The 17,918-nt window shown below is 46.5% G+C and overlaps 5 protein-coding genes; 2 read left to right on the top strand and 3 right to left on the bottom strand.

The window, feature by feature from the left end:
* The first annotated feature begins 58 nt into the window (after positions 1 to 58).
* CNAG_02261 (hypothetical protein) lies at positions 59 to 1,948 on the top strand. XM_012194398.1 has 9 exons: positions 59 to 450; positions 507 to 540; positions 595 to 687; positions 729 to 832; positions 887 to 1,045; positions 1,086 to 1,135; positions 1,189 to 1,259; positions 1,309 to 1,386; positions 1,440 to 1,948. The coding sequence occupies exons 1-9, from the start codon at positions 110 to 112 to the stop codon at positions 1,461 to 1,463; spliced, it is 954 nt and encodes a 317-aa protein (XP_012049788.1). The 5' UTR covers positions 59 to 109; the 3' UTR covers positions 1,464 to 1,948.
* On the bottom strand, positions 1,469 to 8,496 carry CNAG_02262 (ATP-binding cassette transporter). XM_012194397.1 has 35 exons: positions 7,444 to 8,496; positions 7,263 to 7,388; positions 6,807 to 7,207; positions 6,712 to 6,760; positions 6,618 to 6,654; positions 6,503 to 6,567; positions 6,327 to 6,450; positions 6,127 to 6,277; positions 6,001 to 6,077; positions 5,926 to 5,943; positions 5,594 to 5,877; positions 5,233 to 5,533; positions 5,129 to 5,178; positions 5,007 to 5,060; positions 4,807 to 4,955; positions 4,399 to 4,749; positions 4,323 to 4,344; positions 4,208 to 4,274; positions 4,086 to 4,161; positions 3,941 to 4,028; positions 3,773 to 3,892; positions 3,631 to 3,721; positions 3,430 to 3,581; positions 3,313 to 3,379; positions 3,244 to 3,266; positions 3,000 to 3,192; positions 2,824 to 2,932; positions 2,361 to 2,770; positions 2,265 to 2,309; positions 2,119 to 2,186; positions 2,046 to 2,063; positions 1,918 to 1,988; positions 1,820 to 1,841; positions 1,687 to 1,763; positions 1,469 to 1,615 (listed from the first exon to the last, which is right to left on the bottom strand). Exons 1-35 carry the CDS (start codon positions 8,354 to 8,356, stop codon positions 1,532 to 1,534), a joined length of 4,953 nt encoding a protein of 1,650 aa, XP_012049787.1. The 5' UTR covers positions 8,357 to 8,496; the 3' UTR covers positions 1,469 to 1,531.
* Positions 8,497 to 8,764: 268 nt separating this feature from the next.
* CNAG_02263 (hypothetical protein) lies at positions 8,765 to 10,371 on the top strand. XM_012194396.1 has 8 exons: positions 8,765 to 8,975; positions 9,031 to 9,041; positions 9,102 to 9,124; positions 9,187 to 9,200; positions 9,253 to 9,338; positions 9,386 to 9,482; positions 9,532 to 9,959; positions 10,010 to 10,371. The coding sequence occupies exons 1-8, from the start codon at positions 8,837 to 8,839 to the stop codon at positions 10,220 to 10,222; spliced, it is 1,011 nt and encodes a 336-aa protein (XP_012049786.1). The 5' UTR covers positions 8,765 to 8,836; the 3' UTR covers positions 10,223 to 10,371.
* Positions 8,834 to 13,161, bottom strand: CNAG_02264. 2 transcript variants are annotated; one of them, XM_012194654.1, is made up of 10 exons: positions 12,714 to 13,161; positions 12,426 to 12,659; positions 12,050 to 12,353; positions 11,962 to 11,998; positions 11,594 to 11,910; positions 11,435 to 11,532; positions 11,234 to 11,363; positions 10,876 to 11,165; positions 10,049 to 10,817; positions 8,834 to 9,973 (listed from the first exon to the last, which is right to left on the bottom strand). In XM_012194654.1, the coding sequence occupies exons 1-9, from the start codon at positions 13,038 to 13,040 to the stop codon at positions 10,365 to 10,367; spliced, it is 2,190 nt and encodes a 729-aa protein (XP_012050044.1). In that variant the 5' UTR covers positions 13,041 to 13,161; the 3' UTR covers positions 8,834 to 9,973; positions 10,049 to 10,364. The 2 variants fall into 2 exon arrangements, with proteins under 2 accessions (XP_012050044.1, XP_012049785.1); XM_012194395.1 differs by having other exon boundaries at positions 8,834 to 10,817.
* Positions 13,162 to 13,346: 185 nt separating this feature from the next.
* CNAG_02265 (exportin-T) lies at positions 13,347 to 17,913 on the bottom strand. XM_012194655.1 has 13 exons: positions 17,708 to 17,913; positions 17,518 to 17,651; positions 17,253 to 17,356; positions 16,788 to 17,189; positions 16,266 to 16,711; positions 15,972 to 16,196; positions 15,711 to 15,891; positions 15,309 to 15,648; positions 15,117 to 15,240; positions 14,621 to 15,049; positions 14,406 to 14,558; positions 13,820 to 14,356; positions 13,347 to 13,759 (listed from the first exon to the last, which is right to left on the bottom strand). Exons 1-13 carry the CDS (start codon positions 17,852 to 17,854, stop codon positions 13,556 to 13,558), a joined length of 3,426 nt encoding a protein of 1,141 aa, XP_012050045.1. The 5' UTR covers positions 17,855 to 17,913; the 3' UTR covers positions 13,347 to 13,555.
* Positions 17,914 to 17,918: the final 5 nt, after the last annotated feature.

Genomic DNA, 17,918 nt, shown 5'->3' with positions numbered 1-17,918 from the left:
ACGATTATGTAATACTCATAACACAGCTATCCCTTTCTACGCGTCCCAACAACTACATATCATCTCACTTCTTGCCATACTTGCGTGATATTCGATAACTTTCCTCAAGATGTCTCCCCCGCACGGCGACCCCTACAATGATCCTTATTCCCACCAACAGCAGCAGTACGCTTCCGAGGCCAGCTTCGCCGATGCTCGTGCCAATTATGGCCAGTCATACGCCTACCATGATGCTAATCCGTACGAAGAGGGGCTACAATACCCTTCATACCCTACAGATCCTTCGTCCGGAGAGTATTTAAATGACCTTAGCACGGAAAAGGCCTCAGAGAACGTTCGATATGAAAGCACTGAGAGAGCTCAGCCCGGTCGCTCTGGGTTACGCAGACCAGCGACCTCTTTTGCTGGGCTCGGACCCCCGCCCAGAAGCACCGGCATTCTTCGAGTCTGGTGAGACCACCTACGGCCATATATCCTTCGCCCTATGATACTGACAAAATTATCAGGAGAAAGGACGAAAGAGGTAAACAGTGGTCGAGAGTAAATGATAATTTCAACCTCCAGTATGAGCAATTCAAACTGACTCTGATCCAGGGAGGTGCTATTAGAATGTCGTTGCGGTTCTGCTGCTGCTGCATGGTAACTGCGATCTTAATGATCATCAGCATTATTTTGGCCATTTTGTTGGTGAGTGCCGTTGCGAGAAAACAGTACTCAAAGCTGTGTAGTACGTTCGACCGCCTAGCGTGGCCCTTAACAGCGTTACTGTCGGGTCAGATCCTGTATCTTTGACTTCCAATGGTCTAACTGTCAGCTTTGATCTGAGTATCACGTTAGGCCATCAATATGTGCTAGACGAATATGAAATTGACGCTCAACTCTGCAGTGTTTCCAACCCAAATTGGTTCGATGCCAACTTTAAAGAAATCACCGCTACGGCTCGCTATCCGGGCAATAATACGAATACTTTTGGTGGCGGCACGTTGTACAACCTTGACTTCAAGGGCTACACAGAATCTACCTTCAATTTCCCCTTTACGCTCAAGTATGTCTGTACTCGGAAAGTGCCTCTGCTGATCACCCAGTTACACGCTCGCCAAAGATCCTAACAAGGTCATTTTGAACGATCTCATCAGTTAGTCATCTCTTCGCGTTGCTAGCAGAACACATGGTGATTTTCGATTGCAGAAAAATGTGGCATTTCCGGTGGTTCCGCACAGGATATCACTGTTGATTATGACTTGAATTTGAAGCTCAAGGTCTGCTTTTCCTGTTTTCAGTAGATAAATCTTCTGACTGCTGGTATAGATCCTGGGTATTACTATCGACCCTACCGTCAGTAATAGCGCTAGCTTTGAATGCCCCATCACTGCTAGCGATATAGAAGTAAGTGAGACCGGTTGTTGCGAAAGCAATATTAATTGAAGTAAACCATTTAGTCGATCATTGGAAGCAGCAGTTGAGAGATACTCTGCGTCAATTTGTGTTACATACGGGATGCATACACCTGCAATGCGGTGTAGAATAAAACTCAAACCGATTTCCGCTTACGCTCCGCTTCCAAAGCCATCTCTTTGAGGTTCTTGAATTCTGTCCGGCCAGTAGCCTTGCACAGCTACGTAGAGTATGATATACGTCAGCTCAATCTTATAATAGCTGCACGACCAAACTGATGTAAAACCTTACACTATAAAACCTAGACTTGTGGTTCCGTAAAAGATCCGCTGGGCTGGCGAATTCGGCAATATTACCTCGATCCATAACTGGCAATATCTATCAGTATAATGATCCGCCGCGCTTCCGCATCACTTTTACATACCTAATACTTTGTCAAAATCGATCTGTAGATAGATATCGGTCAGTCTTTCAATTTTTTGTTGGCCGGGGGAAATAGGGGCGACCCCCTTTCTTACGTACTATGGTATGAATGCGATGAGCGATTGTCACAATGGTCGAATCCGAAAATTCTTCTCTGATTGTCTTCGAGACTAATGGACCACATTAGGACAACTTGTAATGTATGAAGTGAAAAGCTGCAAGCTTACTTAATGCATCCGTTTCATCTGTGTTGAAGAAGCAAATCAGCATTGCGTCTTTCACGTAGAAAATCAGACGTACAATCGATCGATGCAGTCGCTTCGTCCATGAATAATATTTTGTTTCTTTTGAGTATTGCGCGCGCCATGCTTAAAAAAATATTAGCAAAAGCTTCAATAGGGGCACTTGTCGCTCAGTATACACAAAAAATACACCGAGTCACTCACCAAATGAGCTGCTTTTCACCGCTTGAAAAGTTGTCCCCTCCTTCGCTAAGGTCTTAATGAGAAGAAGGCTTTACACAATCGACACGATTAACGTACCTGACTGGATTCGAGAGATCCTCAAATACATTTTTATTCCTGTTTTCCACGTCGTTTTGCTCATCCATAGAAGTCGAGGGGTTTTCATCCTTGATCAAATGCACTCTCCTGAGTGCGGCGTAAATATCGACATCGTCATATTCGTCAAAGACATCGAGTGTTGAACGCAGTGTCCCGGACAGAATTGTTGGGTCTTGAGGTATAATGGTCATTCGACTTCGCAAATCAGTCAATCCAATTTTTGATATGTCTACCCCATCAATCTCAATGCGACCTTCCGCCGCCTCAACAAAACGGAAGAAGCTCAGAGCCAATGTGGACTTGCCACAACCGGTAGCACCAACAATGCCAATCTTCTGTCGAGGGGACACTTCAAAAGAAATATTATGGAGGACGCTAGGAAGGTCGGGCTACAGACCCATGTGAGCGTCAAAGCTAATGAGGGAGCTTGGGGCACACTTACAGCGTACTTAATGACGAGGTTTTCAACTTTAATGGATCCATGTTCAGGCCAGGAAGCGGCAGGTCTAGGTTCTATATATTCCGGCGCTTCCTGTTGAAGCTCGGTAAACCTACAGAGACGAAAGATGCCCGCGGTAAGCTGGTTTACGATTTACAAAATGACTGGAGAAAACTTACTCTTTCAAGCGTTCAATTGCCACCATACTTTGCTCCAGCTGCACGAAACGCCTAACGACAAAAAGCAAATCATGACATATAGTCCCCGCAAATGCCAGAGCAAAGCCGGCCATTGCCGCATCAACATTTGGAGCGATAAGGACTGCAACTGCAGTCAAACCAACCAAAACCGCGCTTAGAAGATTGAAACGCGCTAGTCTGTAGTCAGCTATGTAATTGCATGATTCAGTGGGTTATTACTTACCCGACAACCAGCGATTAACAGTCCTTATATCAAGTCAGCATCATACCGAGACAATAACATCTGCCTTACCAAGACCAGGCAAAAGCAAGAAGATTCGTGTCCGCGAGTTTCATCATATTTTTCAAAGCCATGTTACCTACAAATTCTTTAACTCCATAAAAAGCGATGCTTAGTCAATATACTTACTAGCACCGAATGCTCGAAGAACTGCAACACCAGAGACAGTCTCTCCAAATAGCGAGTACAAAGGCGATCGGGTCACTGAGTCCAAGCGCCGCATATCCCGTGAAGTTTGCCCGTAAATTGACCCGGCTTGATAGTAGACAACCAATACAACACTAAACTGGACGTTAGCACTTTTTGCTAAGAGACTGTCTTAATACGGACCATCCAGCAATGACAAAGGGGAGACCGCCCACATAAGTGATGGAAATGAATGTGACTACAACATTGAGGCCGTATGCCGCACTACGCACAACTAATTGGCATCATTAGCATAAGGTTGAACATGATGATATAGTACACCAACAATTGTCTGCTGTACTGGAGTCAAGGCCTTCGATATCTTTACCAAAACGATTGAGTAGCCGTCCTCGGCTGGTTGTGTCATGGAAGCGTAGAGTTGAAAACAAAACTGATTTCAGCATAGCTTAAGAATCATCAGTGAATGTTGACGAGTATCCCAAGAGAGACGTACAATTATGAAGCCTTCTGCTGGCTTGAAGCGAGCCGAAATATATTATGCAGTACTGCAAGTTGGAGGCAAATACCCCTGCGATTGTGATCTAACAATATTTCAATCAGCAGTTTATCTCATTATAAGGTTCGATCAATGGACTTACCACAGAATACCCCATCACATAATAACGGGTGGTATGACCACCTTCTGAAGGAGATAAACTCGACCCAGTCCAGTATCTGCTCTGCTATTAGCAATTCTCACTGTGGCAAGTAGTGTGCTCACCCTAGCCATCCCTTCTCCGCAACCGGAACAAGCATTGCCATCGCCAGGGACAAAATAAACAACGACCCTGATCGATGGTCAGATACCGTAAAATGTACGGAAACTCTTCACTTACACCATATAGGCCCACCGAGAGCCTGTACGCGGGTTAGTCCACGTACTCCGCATCTTCAACCTGGATCGGTACTTACGCTGAAGTATGTTTTCCAAACTGTCCAGGTTATCCTGCCTCGTGCGCGCTTTTCGTCTTCAATGAGCTTCCGGGGAGTTTTTTGCTTGACTCCTAGCGTTGAGCTAACTATGGTTTTGTCATCCTCAGGAGCAAGAGAGCTAGTTTCAGAGTCTGGCGCTTCACTCTCGGCACATGCGCCGCTGAGACTAAGGACGCTTTTATTTGCAATTTTGGTAGAGTTTTCTTCAACTGTCTTTTCCTCCTTTTGTTCAGAATCAGTTGGTCTTGCTTGGGCATCTTCCTCATCCAGTTCATCAATCAGATTTGAGGCCACAAACTCTTCCCTAGTACCAGAAAATTTGACATCGCCCTGACATCACTTCGTCAGAAAAATGGCCATGATAGTGAAGGAAAAACCGGAACTTACATTTTCCAAGGCCACTATATAGGCGGCGGCTGGGGAAACAAGAGCTGTGTGATGAGATACGATAAGTACTGTCCGGCCTTCTATGATGGGGCCTTGTAAACAGTTGGTCATAATTGCGTGAGCTGTATGGGCATCGACAGCGCTAAGAACTAAATATCACGTCAGTTCGATTCATGGTTGGCTTTCCATAGATTACTCACCGTCGTCAAGGAAAAGAACACCTGCTCGACTATATATGGCTCGTGCGAGGGATACTGCAGCAAATTAACACTGGCATTACTCCATGAAACCTTTAAGGGCCCCAACCCAAAAAAATCCTTACCTCGTGCTTTTTGGCCACCACTGAGGTTGAGGCCTTTCTCCCCTACTTCGCTTCGATGGTTTCAGTGTACAAGACATAGCGGTCTATATAATGTCGTGACTTACGTCTCGTCTCCATCTTCAAGAATATCCAAGTCATTCAACAGAGAACAAGCCTCAATTACCTGCTGGTATCTCTCTGCATCCCAAGGCGATGAGAAGAGGATATTTTCCTTAATCGACGCATTTTGAAGCCAGGCTTGTTGGGGCACATAGGCAACCATGTTCGGTACAATCCAGGGGTCTCCTGATGGATTTGCCGATGCCTTACTCATCGCATCAGGTGCAGAGCGAGGGCAGACGACGTGACCAGTAAGGAGATCAGCCTCACCAAGAAGACCCGCCAAAAGAAGGGACTTCCCGGACCCTTGACAATACCGTTAGACATATTGCATACGCGGTTGTTATCGTCCGTGTGTGAACTTACCTAGCCTACCACAGATCAGTGATAGCTTGCCCTTAGGAAATCGAAGATTAAGATCAGCAAGAGTGAATGCGGTCTTCGGAGTAGCCGCATTAGAAACTGCGTCGATGACGAGTTCGTTCGCAAAAGCGGTTTCATCCCGAGGCCAAGTGAAGGTTGCGGAGGAAAGCACAATATCACCTTCACCATCGTTCTCTTCAATGGCAGCGACCTCGTCAAGACATAGATACTTTTCAATGCGTCTGCAAGAAACGAAACCTTGTAAAGCTTGTATAAAAGTTTCCGGGCTAATATTAATCATCAGATTAAGTTATTGAATCGGGAGTTATGCTTACATGGCATTCAGCGCGTATCTGTATCATCAGCAGTCAGCTTTTACTGATTATTGTGAATATTAAAGTTGCACTCACCTCAATTCGGCAAAGACAGCTACTGAAGTAAAGGCAACAGATGGTGTAAGCTGTTGGCCCCTCACAAGAGTGTAGTGCTGTGAAATAATGGACGTAAGCTCATGTTGTTTCGCCCATGACACTTACCAAGAATGAAACAACAGTGACTATCACTGGCGTCAAAGCCCAAATACAGTTGAACGCTACTTCAATTTGGTAGTTTCTTGCTTGCCAAGAAAGTTCGTTCCTTCTGATTGTTTGAATTCGGCTTTCAAAAGATCGTTCCCAGGCCATGAACCTATTGAGTAAGGTGAGCTCTGGACTTGATGTCCAGGAAAAAAACTGACTTGAGCATCCTGATACCTTGAAGAATTTCGTTCATCAGGGCTGTTCTTTGGTCTCGTGTCTTCATGAGGTTTTCCTGGGCTCTAACAACAATCTTGGATGCGAAATGGTTCAAAGGAAGAGAGACTGAATATGGATGAGTCTGATGTAGCAAGAAAGCATTTCAAAGCACACTTACGAATGGCTGTAAGCAAACCATACATGGCCGAAATACCCAACAACTTGAAGACAAAGAAACTCGCGCTATTAAATTGTATGAGTCAAAATATCGATGCCCTGTTGAGTCAACATACACGACAATTTCGAGAGGAGCATCAATAACAGCGAAGACTACGATAGGATTATCAGCAAACGGGATTTGCCAAACACAATAACAGGCCAACGTACGATGAAAAACGAATTCAGTAACCCTGTCAACGTCGACGGTGAATAGAGTCTGCAACCAGTTAAGCAAGTTTCTCAGTAGAGCAGGGATTACCGACCATAATTTGCGTTTTTGAGGTAACAGCCTCTCCGTCCTCTGCATTACTGTCTCCATTCTCCTCTTTTCTCTTCTTATCCTTCGCCGCTTCTTCTCGGACTCCACCCACTTGCCCTGAATCACCACTATTCGCAGCAATGTCCTTCTTCAACAACGTTTTCTTGAACAACATAGTATTGAGTTGAAGCCGAATTTTTCCCTGGAGATATGTTGTGCAAATGGACCATGTGACTCCAGAGGCTATAAAAATGAGGGCATTGGAGGTGAAGAGGCCGAAGCACAGAAGCCAGCCCCAAGCCGGCTCAGTCCGCGCAGGGTCGTTTTCCAAAAAGTTGATGAACAGTTTCAGAAGATAATGAGGGAGATAATACGCAAAAGCGGTGGCCGCTGCGAGCAAGGTTTCTGAAGCATTATTGCGTCAGTTTTTGCTCCTATATCAGCGAAACTAATTGCCTACGAGCCCAAAGAAGTCCAGAGTTAACCTTGGCGACAGTGAGCAGAAGATTGAAACCTTCCATTCGTCCACGACGTCCCTTGGTCTTCCCGTAGGCCCGCTTCATTCTTTTAAACTGATATAAAGCCCCTATTGACATCTAAGATTAGAAGCCGATATTTCCATTTATGGAACAAAATCTTACGGAGCGTTCTCGGTAAGATAGGTAAATCCCATACATCCAAACTTTCTGAAACATATCCCTTGCGAATTACATCGGTCGCGTAACCAAACAAAAGCCACTCAGGAATGGTCGCTTGCACTTCTGGGCTGACATTGGCCTTTCGAGGGTCGAGAGACTGAGCATCAGGAGGGACTGAACTGATAATCTTGGAGGGATAGATGGCCTCAAGGGGTAGATAAAGGGGAGGACCTCGTCGTACCGAAAGAATGGCTACCAGAGGAGGCAAGTATAAGATCGGCAGGAGAGCTTTCAAGAAAGCCAGTGAAGAACTGTATGCATCTGGGGGTGCTGCTCCGAACACCTCAGGAGATACAGGCGACGAAGGTAAAGGGCTGGATGGCAAAAGAGCCAAGAAGGCGAGGACGATAAACTGAGTGAAGATATCAATGGCATTATGTATTGTTGTTGGCCAGTGTGATGAAACTTCGTTTTGAGATAAATGCCAGAAGCCGACAATCAATGTAACAGTTTGTGAAGGAAGAAGCAATGCCGGAAGAATGATATTTCTTTGTCGGTCCTCAACATCATTCGACGGAGCTAGTAGACTGGATATGAAAAGAAGGACGTTACATATGAGAGGAGGGATCATCAAGCCAATGACAGCAAGCTTCCTCTTCCACGTTGAATTCCAAAATTGCTGCGGTTCTACAGGAGTTCCGTCTTCGCAGACGACAGGGTCGTCAATATCAAACGGATCCTTGTCATCTAAAGTGCCGTCCAAAGCTTCTCCATTGTGGACTGGCAAAGCAATATCTTGCTGACGGATGATACGCTTGATGGGGGAGGAGGGGTGGGTGGTGAGATAGATGGTGAAGGACGTGAGTGTAGTAAAAGGGATGAGGGCGGTCGCGGCGATGGGAAGGACATGGGACATGATGAACAAGGTGCCCGTCCTAGCTTTATATAGGGGTGTAATTTACGTGGGATATACGGTTGAGGATAATAGGGTGCTGGAGGGAGGAGGGGAGGTTAATAAGTCAAAATGGAGGAAGGAGAGCAGAAATGACATCTTACGAATTTAATTCGTGGGTATAAAAACTAAATAAAGTGCAGTAAACCGCCATGCGGCGCGTGGATTGACTACCGAGAATGACGGATGATGCATGATAGATCCAGATGAAAAAATATACTTCGGACATCGCCGGTGCATTTCGGATCCGCCCGCCCATTCAGCATGTGCCGCCGGGGGAAGGTGAGTATGACGTAATGTGCATCATCATCGACCAGCGGCTGGTACCTGGTCAGCTGACAGACCTCCCTATATAAGAAGAGCAGTGGAAGTTGTTTATCTCGTACAAATACAGAATCCATCCTCCATCTACCCTTCCAACAGCCGATACCCATATCATCCACAATGACCACAGAACAACAAAATCTCCCCAGAGCTGTTCTCTATTCTTGGCCTTCCTCAGTCTGGTCCACAGTTCCCAGGCTCTGCCTTCATGAAAAGGGTTACTCCGAAGACGAGTATGTTGTCAAATACGTCGACATCAGTAAGTGTTCGTCCTCATCATTATCATCCATAGATGCTGACCTTTCTCTCCCAAGCCAAGGGCGAGGTAAGCAATAACTATCGATATACTGACACTTTTCGCCCAACGCTAACCAAATTTGAAAAGAATTTTAGCCCTTCCTATTTGAAGTGGGTAGTTTTCGCTAACAACGGGGACTGTTCAAAGGATGCTGACCAGCATATCTCTTCAGAATCAACATAAATGGTGAGGGAATGTTTCTCGCAACCAAGTGTAGGTATCTCGCTGATATGTTTAGGTACGGTCCCGACTTTGATCGTTCCTACTTTAGAGACTATTGGTGCTGGTGTGAACACCAGATATCGCTCATTAAGAGATACGGTTGTAGGTCTTGCAATCGGGCGGGACGAGCCCAGTGCTGATATATGTAGAGCATTTGTGATTTCCTTGACCAAGCACGTAGCTCCCATACTGCGAACACATCATCAGACAAGCCTGCACCCACATTGGCCCCAGCTACTATCGACGGTGAGTTACAAACTACGTCATGTAGCTATCGGCTGACTCTGTTAAATAGGCAAGGCACTATCCGATTCAGTGATTGAACTTGTTCATCGTCCGGCTGTTGATCCCAACTTCATAGCTCTATCAGCATTGGATAATGAAGATCTTGAACGCAAGTCACGGTCTGGTCCAGGGAAGGCTCTCGCAGCTAGAAGGGAGGCTCTGCAGAGCTATCTCATTGAGGCTCAAAAAGTTGCCTCAGAATCTTCCGTAGCCTCGAAAGAAGGCTCACTCACTTTGGAGCAAAAGATTGTCCAATTTTTGGAAGAGAAATTGAGATCCAGCGAAGAAGTGTGGCAACTCTACCACGGTCAAACTGGAGAGGAGAAACTGAAGCAGTTCTTTGATATCTCTCTCAAAACTTGGACAGAGCGTTTGCCGGAGACGTTTGGCAAGCTGGAGGAGATGATTGAAGAGCCTTACTTCTTGGGAGATCAAATTGTAAGTTTCATATTCTATTTATCAAGAGACAAATTTTTAACAATAATTAGTCCCTAGCAGACCTACATGTCATTACATGGCTTACCCGCCTTGTTTCCATTGCTGATGGATCCCCTACCAAGGAGGGCCTCAGCGCTCTCGAAGCCAAAATGGGGAAACCTCTGAGTGATAAGCTCCGAAATTTCTGGGTCTTATGGACTGAAAGAGAAAGCTTTCAGAAAGTGCTGGTTCCTACTTGCTCAGCATTCCAGCAAGTGAAATGATCGGCAGACTAGTGAATTTGAATATGAAAGAAAGTGTAAAATTCAAGGCTCGGTAAGGGAACAATGGAAGATATTGGCTAGCCATGTGACGTATATGAGACTATAGACGGGATCCCATGTACTTATCATTCGTGTTTCATGATCATTTCCCGCAACTTTTCTCTTTTCCACAAGAACATGAAACTCCTGAGGCCACCGGGTCCGGTGAGAATGCCTTGACGCCTCGTCCCCACCGGCCAGCCTTCTCACCCCATTCGTCCACTACTCCCCATATGTGTTGCTCGTTGATGGGAGTTGGGGGTATCCGATCACCGTCCTTCCTAAAAAGCTTCTTCCTCTCCTCACTTTCATTATTGATCTTATGATGATAGCTGCCACTCCCTCCAATGACCACACCGCTATCTATGTCTATCTTTGCCTCATCGTCGATCTCATAGGACGGTGATGCCGCCAATTGTTTGTAAGTTTTCGATGCACTACCGGGGAGATGAGGTCGGCCCTCCCAGCTGCGTAGTGTTGGCTCCAACGGGACCCATTCTTCTACTCCATAAGAAGGTGACGAAGTCATTTCAATAAGCCTCGACACAGCTCGTTTCTGCGATCATTAGATATTTTTCCTCATTTCATTGAGTGATTCACCAAACATTACTTACATAGGCGAATTTCTCATCTTCACCTGTCCAGATACCAAGCACACTAAACGAAGTCCCTTTTCGCTTTTCTTCTGTTGCCTCCCTATCCCGCTGAGCTGGAGAGAGATTATTGTAATAGCTAACGTTTGGGCGATACGGCACCTGGATTGTAGCGGAGAGAGATTCTGCTGACATCATCCTCTCATTGGTCAACGTCTCCTCCTCCTGGGTGGAAAGACTAAGAGCATCGGGGAAAAACAATGTTGAGGGTGTTGATGGCGAACGCAAAAAAACTTGACAGCGCGATTCATCTTTTATACGCGTTATGGGCGTGAGCTTGACGAACAGCTTGGAGAAATTTGGTAAAGAATAGTCTTACAGAGGGCATCAATGAGATTTATCAGTCTCCGTGCTTCATTTTTGTGACGTAGGTATAAGGTGGGTACCTCGTCAATGAAAAAGGTTGAAAATGTTGATACTAAGGCAAGATAATCTGCCGGACCTAGGGCCTGTTGTGGTACAGAAGATAAGTAATCGCGAAAAGGCCGTTATGGACTGGGTGGGGGGCCAATTTGCTTACCTCTTCACAAAGCTGGGAGAATGTGAACCGACAAGCGTTGCCTGCTGCCTGAGGTATAGTCAGAGTGCGCCCATAGACCTGTATTTGCTTTTGCTTTGCTGCAGATGATCAGCAACATCGAACAATGATTCGTAGACCGTTAAACGTTATTAGACGTACACTCTTGTGTCTCGATTACAGCTGACCAAGCCTTTTCAAAGTCATGTTGCTGTTTGCTATGAAACCACCGAACTTGATCACCTCTTTCTATCTCTCTTCGCCAGTCTCTTCCACCATCTACCTGCACAACTTCGCACCTGGTCTTAAGAGCATCCAAAAAGCCTGCTAAGCGCTCTTTTTGGACACCATGGTGGTATAAGTCCTCAGGGACCCGGTTTGAGCAAGTAACAATAACTCCTCCTAGTCGCCAATACCATGAGAGTACATCTCTAATGAGAGCTGCGGACGATGCATCGATTAATTGAAATTCGTCAAAGCTGTGTAATTGGTTTTAACTCCTTCGAAATAAGAAGAAAAAGGAGACTCACTAGAGTACAGTGTATTCCAAGATCATCCTCCGGGCGACTTTTGCCAGGGCCAATTAGAGATACCATTGGGAAGCGATAAGAAACGTACTGTTGAACGCCACGCCCTCTTCCTTGGCCCATATCAACCTTTCTTTGCCTTCCTCATCCCATCGCCCACCGGCGAAGACTGATTTCCAGCCCTTTCTTCCAGCCAATTCTTTGTTTTTTGCTTTCCTTTCCCATTCTTCCTCATCCGAGGACTTTCGACGATTCATTTCCAAAAAGACATCCTTGTACAGGGCGAGGGTAAAGGCGTGATAGTGGATACGCCGTTTTGGGATAGGAAGCAGTTGGTAAAAAAGGGAGAGGAGTAAAGACTTCCCTGATCCGGGCGGTCCAGTGAGGAGAATACCCTTTTGTAATGTTAGCTTCCATCATCAAAGAAAGGACAGACAAAAGGAAAGAAGGAAGGAAGGGCCGCATACTTTTGGGGTCTTGAGATTGGCGAGCTCCTCTTCGCCACTGAGCACCTTGACCAACCTTTTCTCAACCTCGCCATTCGTTCTGCTGAACCCTAAGTGTTCTCCAGTACCCTTATTCCCCTTCCACCAAGATTTTTGTTCCTTTTGTTGAGCAATATATGGAGCCGAGGGGTTCAGTTTAGCCACGAGTTCGAGCGGTGGCGAATAATCATGAAGAGTATTAAGCAGTTGCCGCAGCTAACGATGGATTTAGCAAATAATTGTTGGGGAAAAGCACTGGTGCGGACGTACTTTCATGATACATCGCACCTGTTCATCGTCCCAATTTAGGCGACCCGCAGCCACAAGACCACGGTACAGCTCTAGGAGGTCTGTTGGAGCTGGTGGCAGCGCAGTTGGGTTACTCGTGTGTTCTAGGGGGAGGTTGACTTCATTACGCGGCGTCGCATTGTTCAACTGTGTACAATGGATATGATGGCGAAAACAAGGAAAAGGTTGGGCTACGTCTAAAAAATGTTGTCTTGCTCTTGTGGTTTTCGTTCCAGACAAGAGGGAGGGGTTCGAGGACGGGAGATGCACGCGTTTCCCCGTAGCTCTCAAAATGTTTGTTCTGATCATGTTAGTTGGTGGATGGGGTTAAGATCAGAAGAGAAAAGGGGGAGAAATGGAAGAGAGACTCGCTCAGGGTGAAATGATGAATCTTCGAGTTAAATTAGGGAGCGAAGTGACGACGGACCCTACGTACGTACAGCGAGTTAAGATCTCCCGGCGGCTTCTTTTATCTCGGGTTTCTTATCAGATACGAACGGGCATCCGCGCTCCGCGTTCCCGGTTCACCCATGTCTTATCCATTTGCGGTCCATGTCTTATACTCCGATATATTTTCGGTGTAATTTGTCATTGTGGGTGACTTATTATTAGCGCTGTTCTCACCAAGAGGCATGATGCAGATGCATATCGAATGAATGTAAAAATCTTCAAGATATGATGTGAATGGATGACTATATGCAATGGACAACTCCTCCCTTTCATATCGTAGTTCGTTATATGGGCATCACAAAGGTATCTCCGTGACAATAGATCTCCCCTTCCCTCTAGCTTAAAACCCTCCCGCCCAGCACCCATGCAATCCTTCACCCTCTCATGGCCTTGATAAAGTCAAAGAACGTCTTTTTAAAGTCTTTTGCTTGTTGAGTAGTCAAGCTGGCCATCAGTTGATTTGCAATATCCGAGGGGCAATTGAGTCTCGGTAAGAGATCGCTGAGCATAAAATCGATCGCCTCTTGACCGCGCGCTTGAACGGTATTTCTAACCAGCACGGCAGCCTCGTGCACAATCTACCACACAAGGAGTTTAGTGAAGCATATGGCAGGAAAGGCATGGGGAAATTTGCTTACCAATTGCCCTCCACGGATGTTGAATTGACTATTGGCCGGGACTTCAAAAGTCGCTGGCAGCAATCTTTGATAGATAAAGTTTTCGTATCCAGGAAGACATTGCTTGGCCCTTTGCTCTTGAGTAATAGCATGGGGGTTCGGCTGTGCCGTGCCACCAGATACCATCTTACTTTGCGTCGCCATTGCACTTTCCGCAAAAACCGATGGTCTTGCTGCAGCTTCAGGACTGGTGCCCCAAGCGATGACACTCCTCGAGAAGAATCCAAACGCAAGTCGTTGGGATGCGCCGTCAGAGTAATCTTGAGTCAAGTTAAAGAGAGTGGTCAATACGTTTTCAAACTCGGGTTTGTTGCGGTCGGTAATGAATATGCCGTCAAGGTTTTCGTTCATAAGAGAAGTGAAAAACGCCAGATAGGCGTCCTTCAAACGAGCGTGCACCTGGGCTTCGTCGGTTCCAGTGACGGGTTGCTGAAGCACAGTGAAAATTCGAGATAGCAAAGGAAGGAGTAGCATGTCCATGGTTTCGAATGTGCTTCCCTATGTCGCTGTCAATAAAGAGAGTGGATTCAATCATAAAAAATCTTACTTGAAGCCGGTGCATGAGCAGCTGCAAAAAGAGCAAAAAGTCGACCAACTCGGATGGTTCAAACTCTGTCACCACTGCAGACACAAAACGTGGAACCAGCTCGGCAACTGGCGTGCCGATAGCGTTGGCGAATTGAGAGAATGCGAATCGAGCCTGCAATGTGGGATAAGCAAGCGCTTTTCTAGGCCCATTGAATCATGATTTGTAAAACTCACCGCATCTCGAACTACCCGTCGCCTCTTCAGGATTTCTATGGCCTGTAAAAGCGCCTCTGCCATCTGTTTGAACGGCACCGTATAGGGAAGCAGCTCTATCAACTTGTCCGGTACTATAGGGAAACCTTTTGCAAAATGTCCCAAGGCCATTAGATGATGATGTACTTGCAACACCGCTTGCAAATCATTTTCATCGCCCCTCGCTCTCTCTACGCCTGAACCTAGACCACTGAGAAGTGGTCCTGCCACCGCTTCGAGCAATGCCATCTGTTTGGCAGGATCTGCTTTGGTCAAGTATACAAGATTGCCCGATGCTTCAAAGAGGTATAGTTGATCGGCAACATAGGATTTGCCGGTTGTCGCTTTGATAAGAGGGTCTTCATCAGGTGTGTCGGTAGGCGGTAGTTCGGCGTTGATTACCATCATGTCCTACACATGAAACTTTAGAACTGCCTCCAAGTAAAAAAAAAAAATAAAAAAAAAAGACACTACTCACCCGCATGCTGTCCAGAATTGGAGAAACCATGCCTTCTACAGTATCGTTCCTACAATCTTTACACAACTTTGAGAACAAGTAGAAACATCGTCTCCTAACGCCCTCATCCGAGTTATGTATTCCCCTGTATATTCATAACCCCATCAGCCTATTCGCTCCCTGTTGTGAACACCTTGACAACCGTTAACTCACTGTCCATCCAAAAGTGCCTCAAACAATCCGGGCAACGTTTCTGGCTTGGCTTTCCAAAACTCAATGTACCGAACAATGATCTCGAAATATTGCAGGGTCACACTCGGATGAGGATAGCTGGAGATACCCGACGTCATACACCGGGTAAGAAGCTCCCCCAAGGGTGAAAGGGGGAACTGTTCATATTCCAACCGGTCGTTGCTAGCGTTGGGACCCAAATCCACATTGTCGGATGATGAGGGGGTAGTACCCCCACTTGCATGAGCGGTGCGGAGCTTGTTTCGAGCGGCTTTGGTGGCCATCTCCGGGGGAAGCTCGTAGAATGCTGCTCGCGTAGAGTCTGCGCGTTGAATCGATCGTCAGCATGTTTCTGGGTGATATCGGTGATATGCCATGACGTACTTTTGGACACTTCACCAAAAGTGTACACTAGATGCATAGCGAGTTCAGCTTGCTGCCAAGGTACAGCGGCAGCTCCGCCTGATGCATACGCATCTAGGGTAGCGATCACGATTCTTGCGACGACTTCCGTGTGGAGAGACTTGTCGATTTGAGCGATAGATTCAATGAATGATCGGCAGGACTGCCATGGTTTTTTTTTTATTAGCACGTTGGGGGTGGCCCAGTGACAATTTTTTAAAAGCATAAAGTATTCAAACCTACACCTCTGAAATTCTTAAATGCAGCGATATCCTCGTCCAACTCGTCTTCGTTGCCTGGGGCCTCCCACTCGGTATCTTCTGGCCATGCTAATTGCCTGATGAGGATATCTAACATGGATGCTAAGAACTGACGGCGTTCAGGAGACAATTGTGGGAGAGTAGGTGGAGGGGATGGTGGTTGGCCAGCTTTAGTTGACGGATTGGGCGGTTTGTACATCCGTTTGTACTGCCATGTAGTGTATCAATATATGACGGTACAGTATCTTGAGAAGGAAGAGAGAGAAACCACACTCACGATTCTGAGTAGATCTGAAACAAAGGGCGAAACAGACAAGGGTACTTCGTATTGCCTATCGCTTAAGAACCTCAATAGCAGCGGTAAGGCAGAGTTCATCATTTCCTCTGCTTCATTCCTCAACTGTTCAGCAACTTCAGTGTTATCAGAGATCCCAATTAACGCAACGCCGTATGCGGAAAGGACCACACCCAGAGAAGCTCTGAATGTCGCAACCTCGTCGCTTTTTCTCCCCCTTGTTTCTGTCTCTAGCGGATCAATGACGGTTACCGGCGCTAGAACACGAAGGACTTGAAGCCTAGAGGAAGGATCTTGGATGCCCTTGGCAACGAGAGTGCGGTAGATACCTGCTGTGGCAGTACGGAAGGAAAGGATGGGCTGATGGAGGAGTCGGTGATAAAAAGGCAGAGTGGTCGGATTTAGAGCGACGCCGAGGTCGATCCAAGCTTGAATGTGGATGTTAACACTTGCAATATCACAAAAGACTGCGAGTCACCCCCCCTCCCCAAAATAAAAACTTACGAATCCAGGCTGACAATGTCTTCAGAGTCGCGTCCACTGCCTCTGCCCATTTATCTGAATTGCTCCCACTGTTAATCTGTTCCAACCCCTTTTCAATGATTCCCAACATTCCTTCGACCGCTGTTTTGTCATCCCCGCTGGACCTGATCACATCTCTAACCACTCCATCTCGCTCTTGCCTTTCTTTAGTCATAATTCGCGCAGTTTTAAGTGTTGTATCGTGGATTTCTTGGGCGATTTCGAGGAGTAAACGTATGGCGAGGAGTTGAGGGTGGAGATTAGGGGGAGAAGAGGTAGGGGGAGAAAGAAGGGCGAAGAAGGGATGGAGGAAAGTGGGGATATGTGAAGGGAATGCGCGTAGGAAGAGTTGGGAGATGGTGAAAGCCAGTTTATTTCGAAGGACTAGACAATGAGGTTTTAATACTGCGCAGCCTCGAAAAAGAAAAAGAACTTGTGTGAACTCACAGCCTTGCCCGCCTTCGCAAGATCCTCCAATGTACTCGACCTGGATAAATTCAACTATGGCCTTGTACATGCCCTGGACCGCATCTGCACCCATCACTTCTGGTCTGGTGGCAAGTGTCAGCTCCTTAGCTTTAGTGGTTGGAAATAGAAATGGAAATGGAAGAAAGAGACAGAAACGCGACGCCAGCCGTGCGACGACATGTATGTGTATAGGATTCTTTGTATCCTCAAAGCGGAGAGTAAGGAAAATGGAAAAGCAGCTCACTTTTGAATCAAGACGGTATCGACTACTTGCAAGCAAAACATCCTCATATCTGTTTCAAGCTTTTCTTTGCCGTCTCTGCCTGTGGTCGATGGCCCGGGAGCGCCTGCCCCTTGGAGATAGAGCTGCAAGCAGTCCTAATATGGTGGTAAACATATGAATCTGAAAAGTTGCAACATAAAAGGATACATACCTGCCATGTCTCTTCGGACAACTGCTTGACTTTTGTGAGGTAATCGATAGCTTGCTGTTTGAGGCCTGGGTCTATGGATGGGTCTATGCTTGCTGCTACTCTGACTGCCTGGGGAATGCTTGTGAGGTGCGGTGAGGTAGCGGCCATGCCTGAGGCTTTTGGGTGGATGGGAGGATGGAGGAATGGGGAGAGATCGAGGATGAAGAAACGA

This window comes from Cryptococcus neoformans, chromosome 6, assembly GCF_000149245.1.
Source record: "Cryptococcus neoformans var. grubii H99 chromosome 6, complete sequence".
Classification (NCBI taxonomy): domain Eukaryota; kingdom Fungi; phylum Basidiomycota; class Tremellomycetes; order Tremellales; family Cryptococcaceae; genus Cryptococcus; species Cryptococcus neoformans.
The sequence above is the reverse complement of the archived record's forward strand: the minus strand, read 5'-3'. Positions and strand labels throughout refer to the sequence as shown.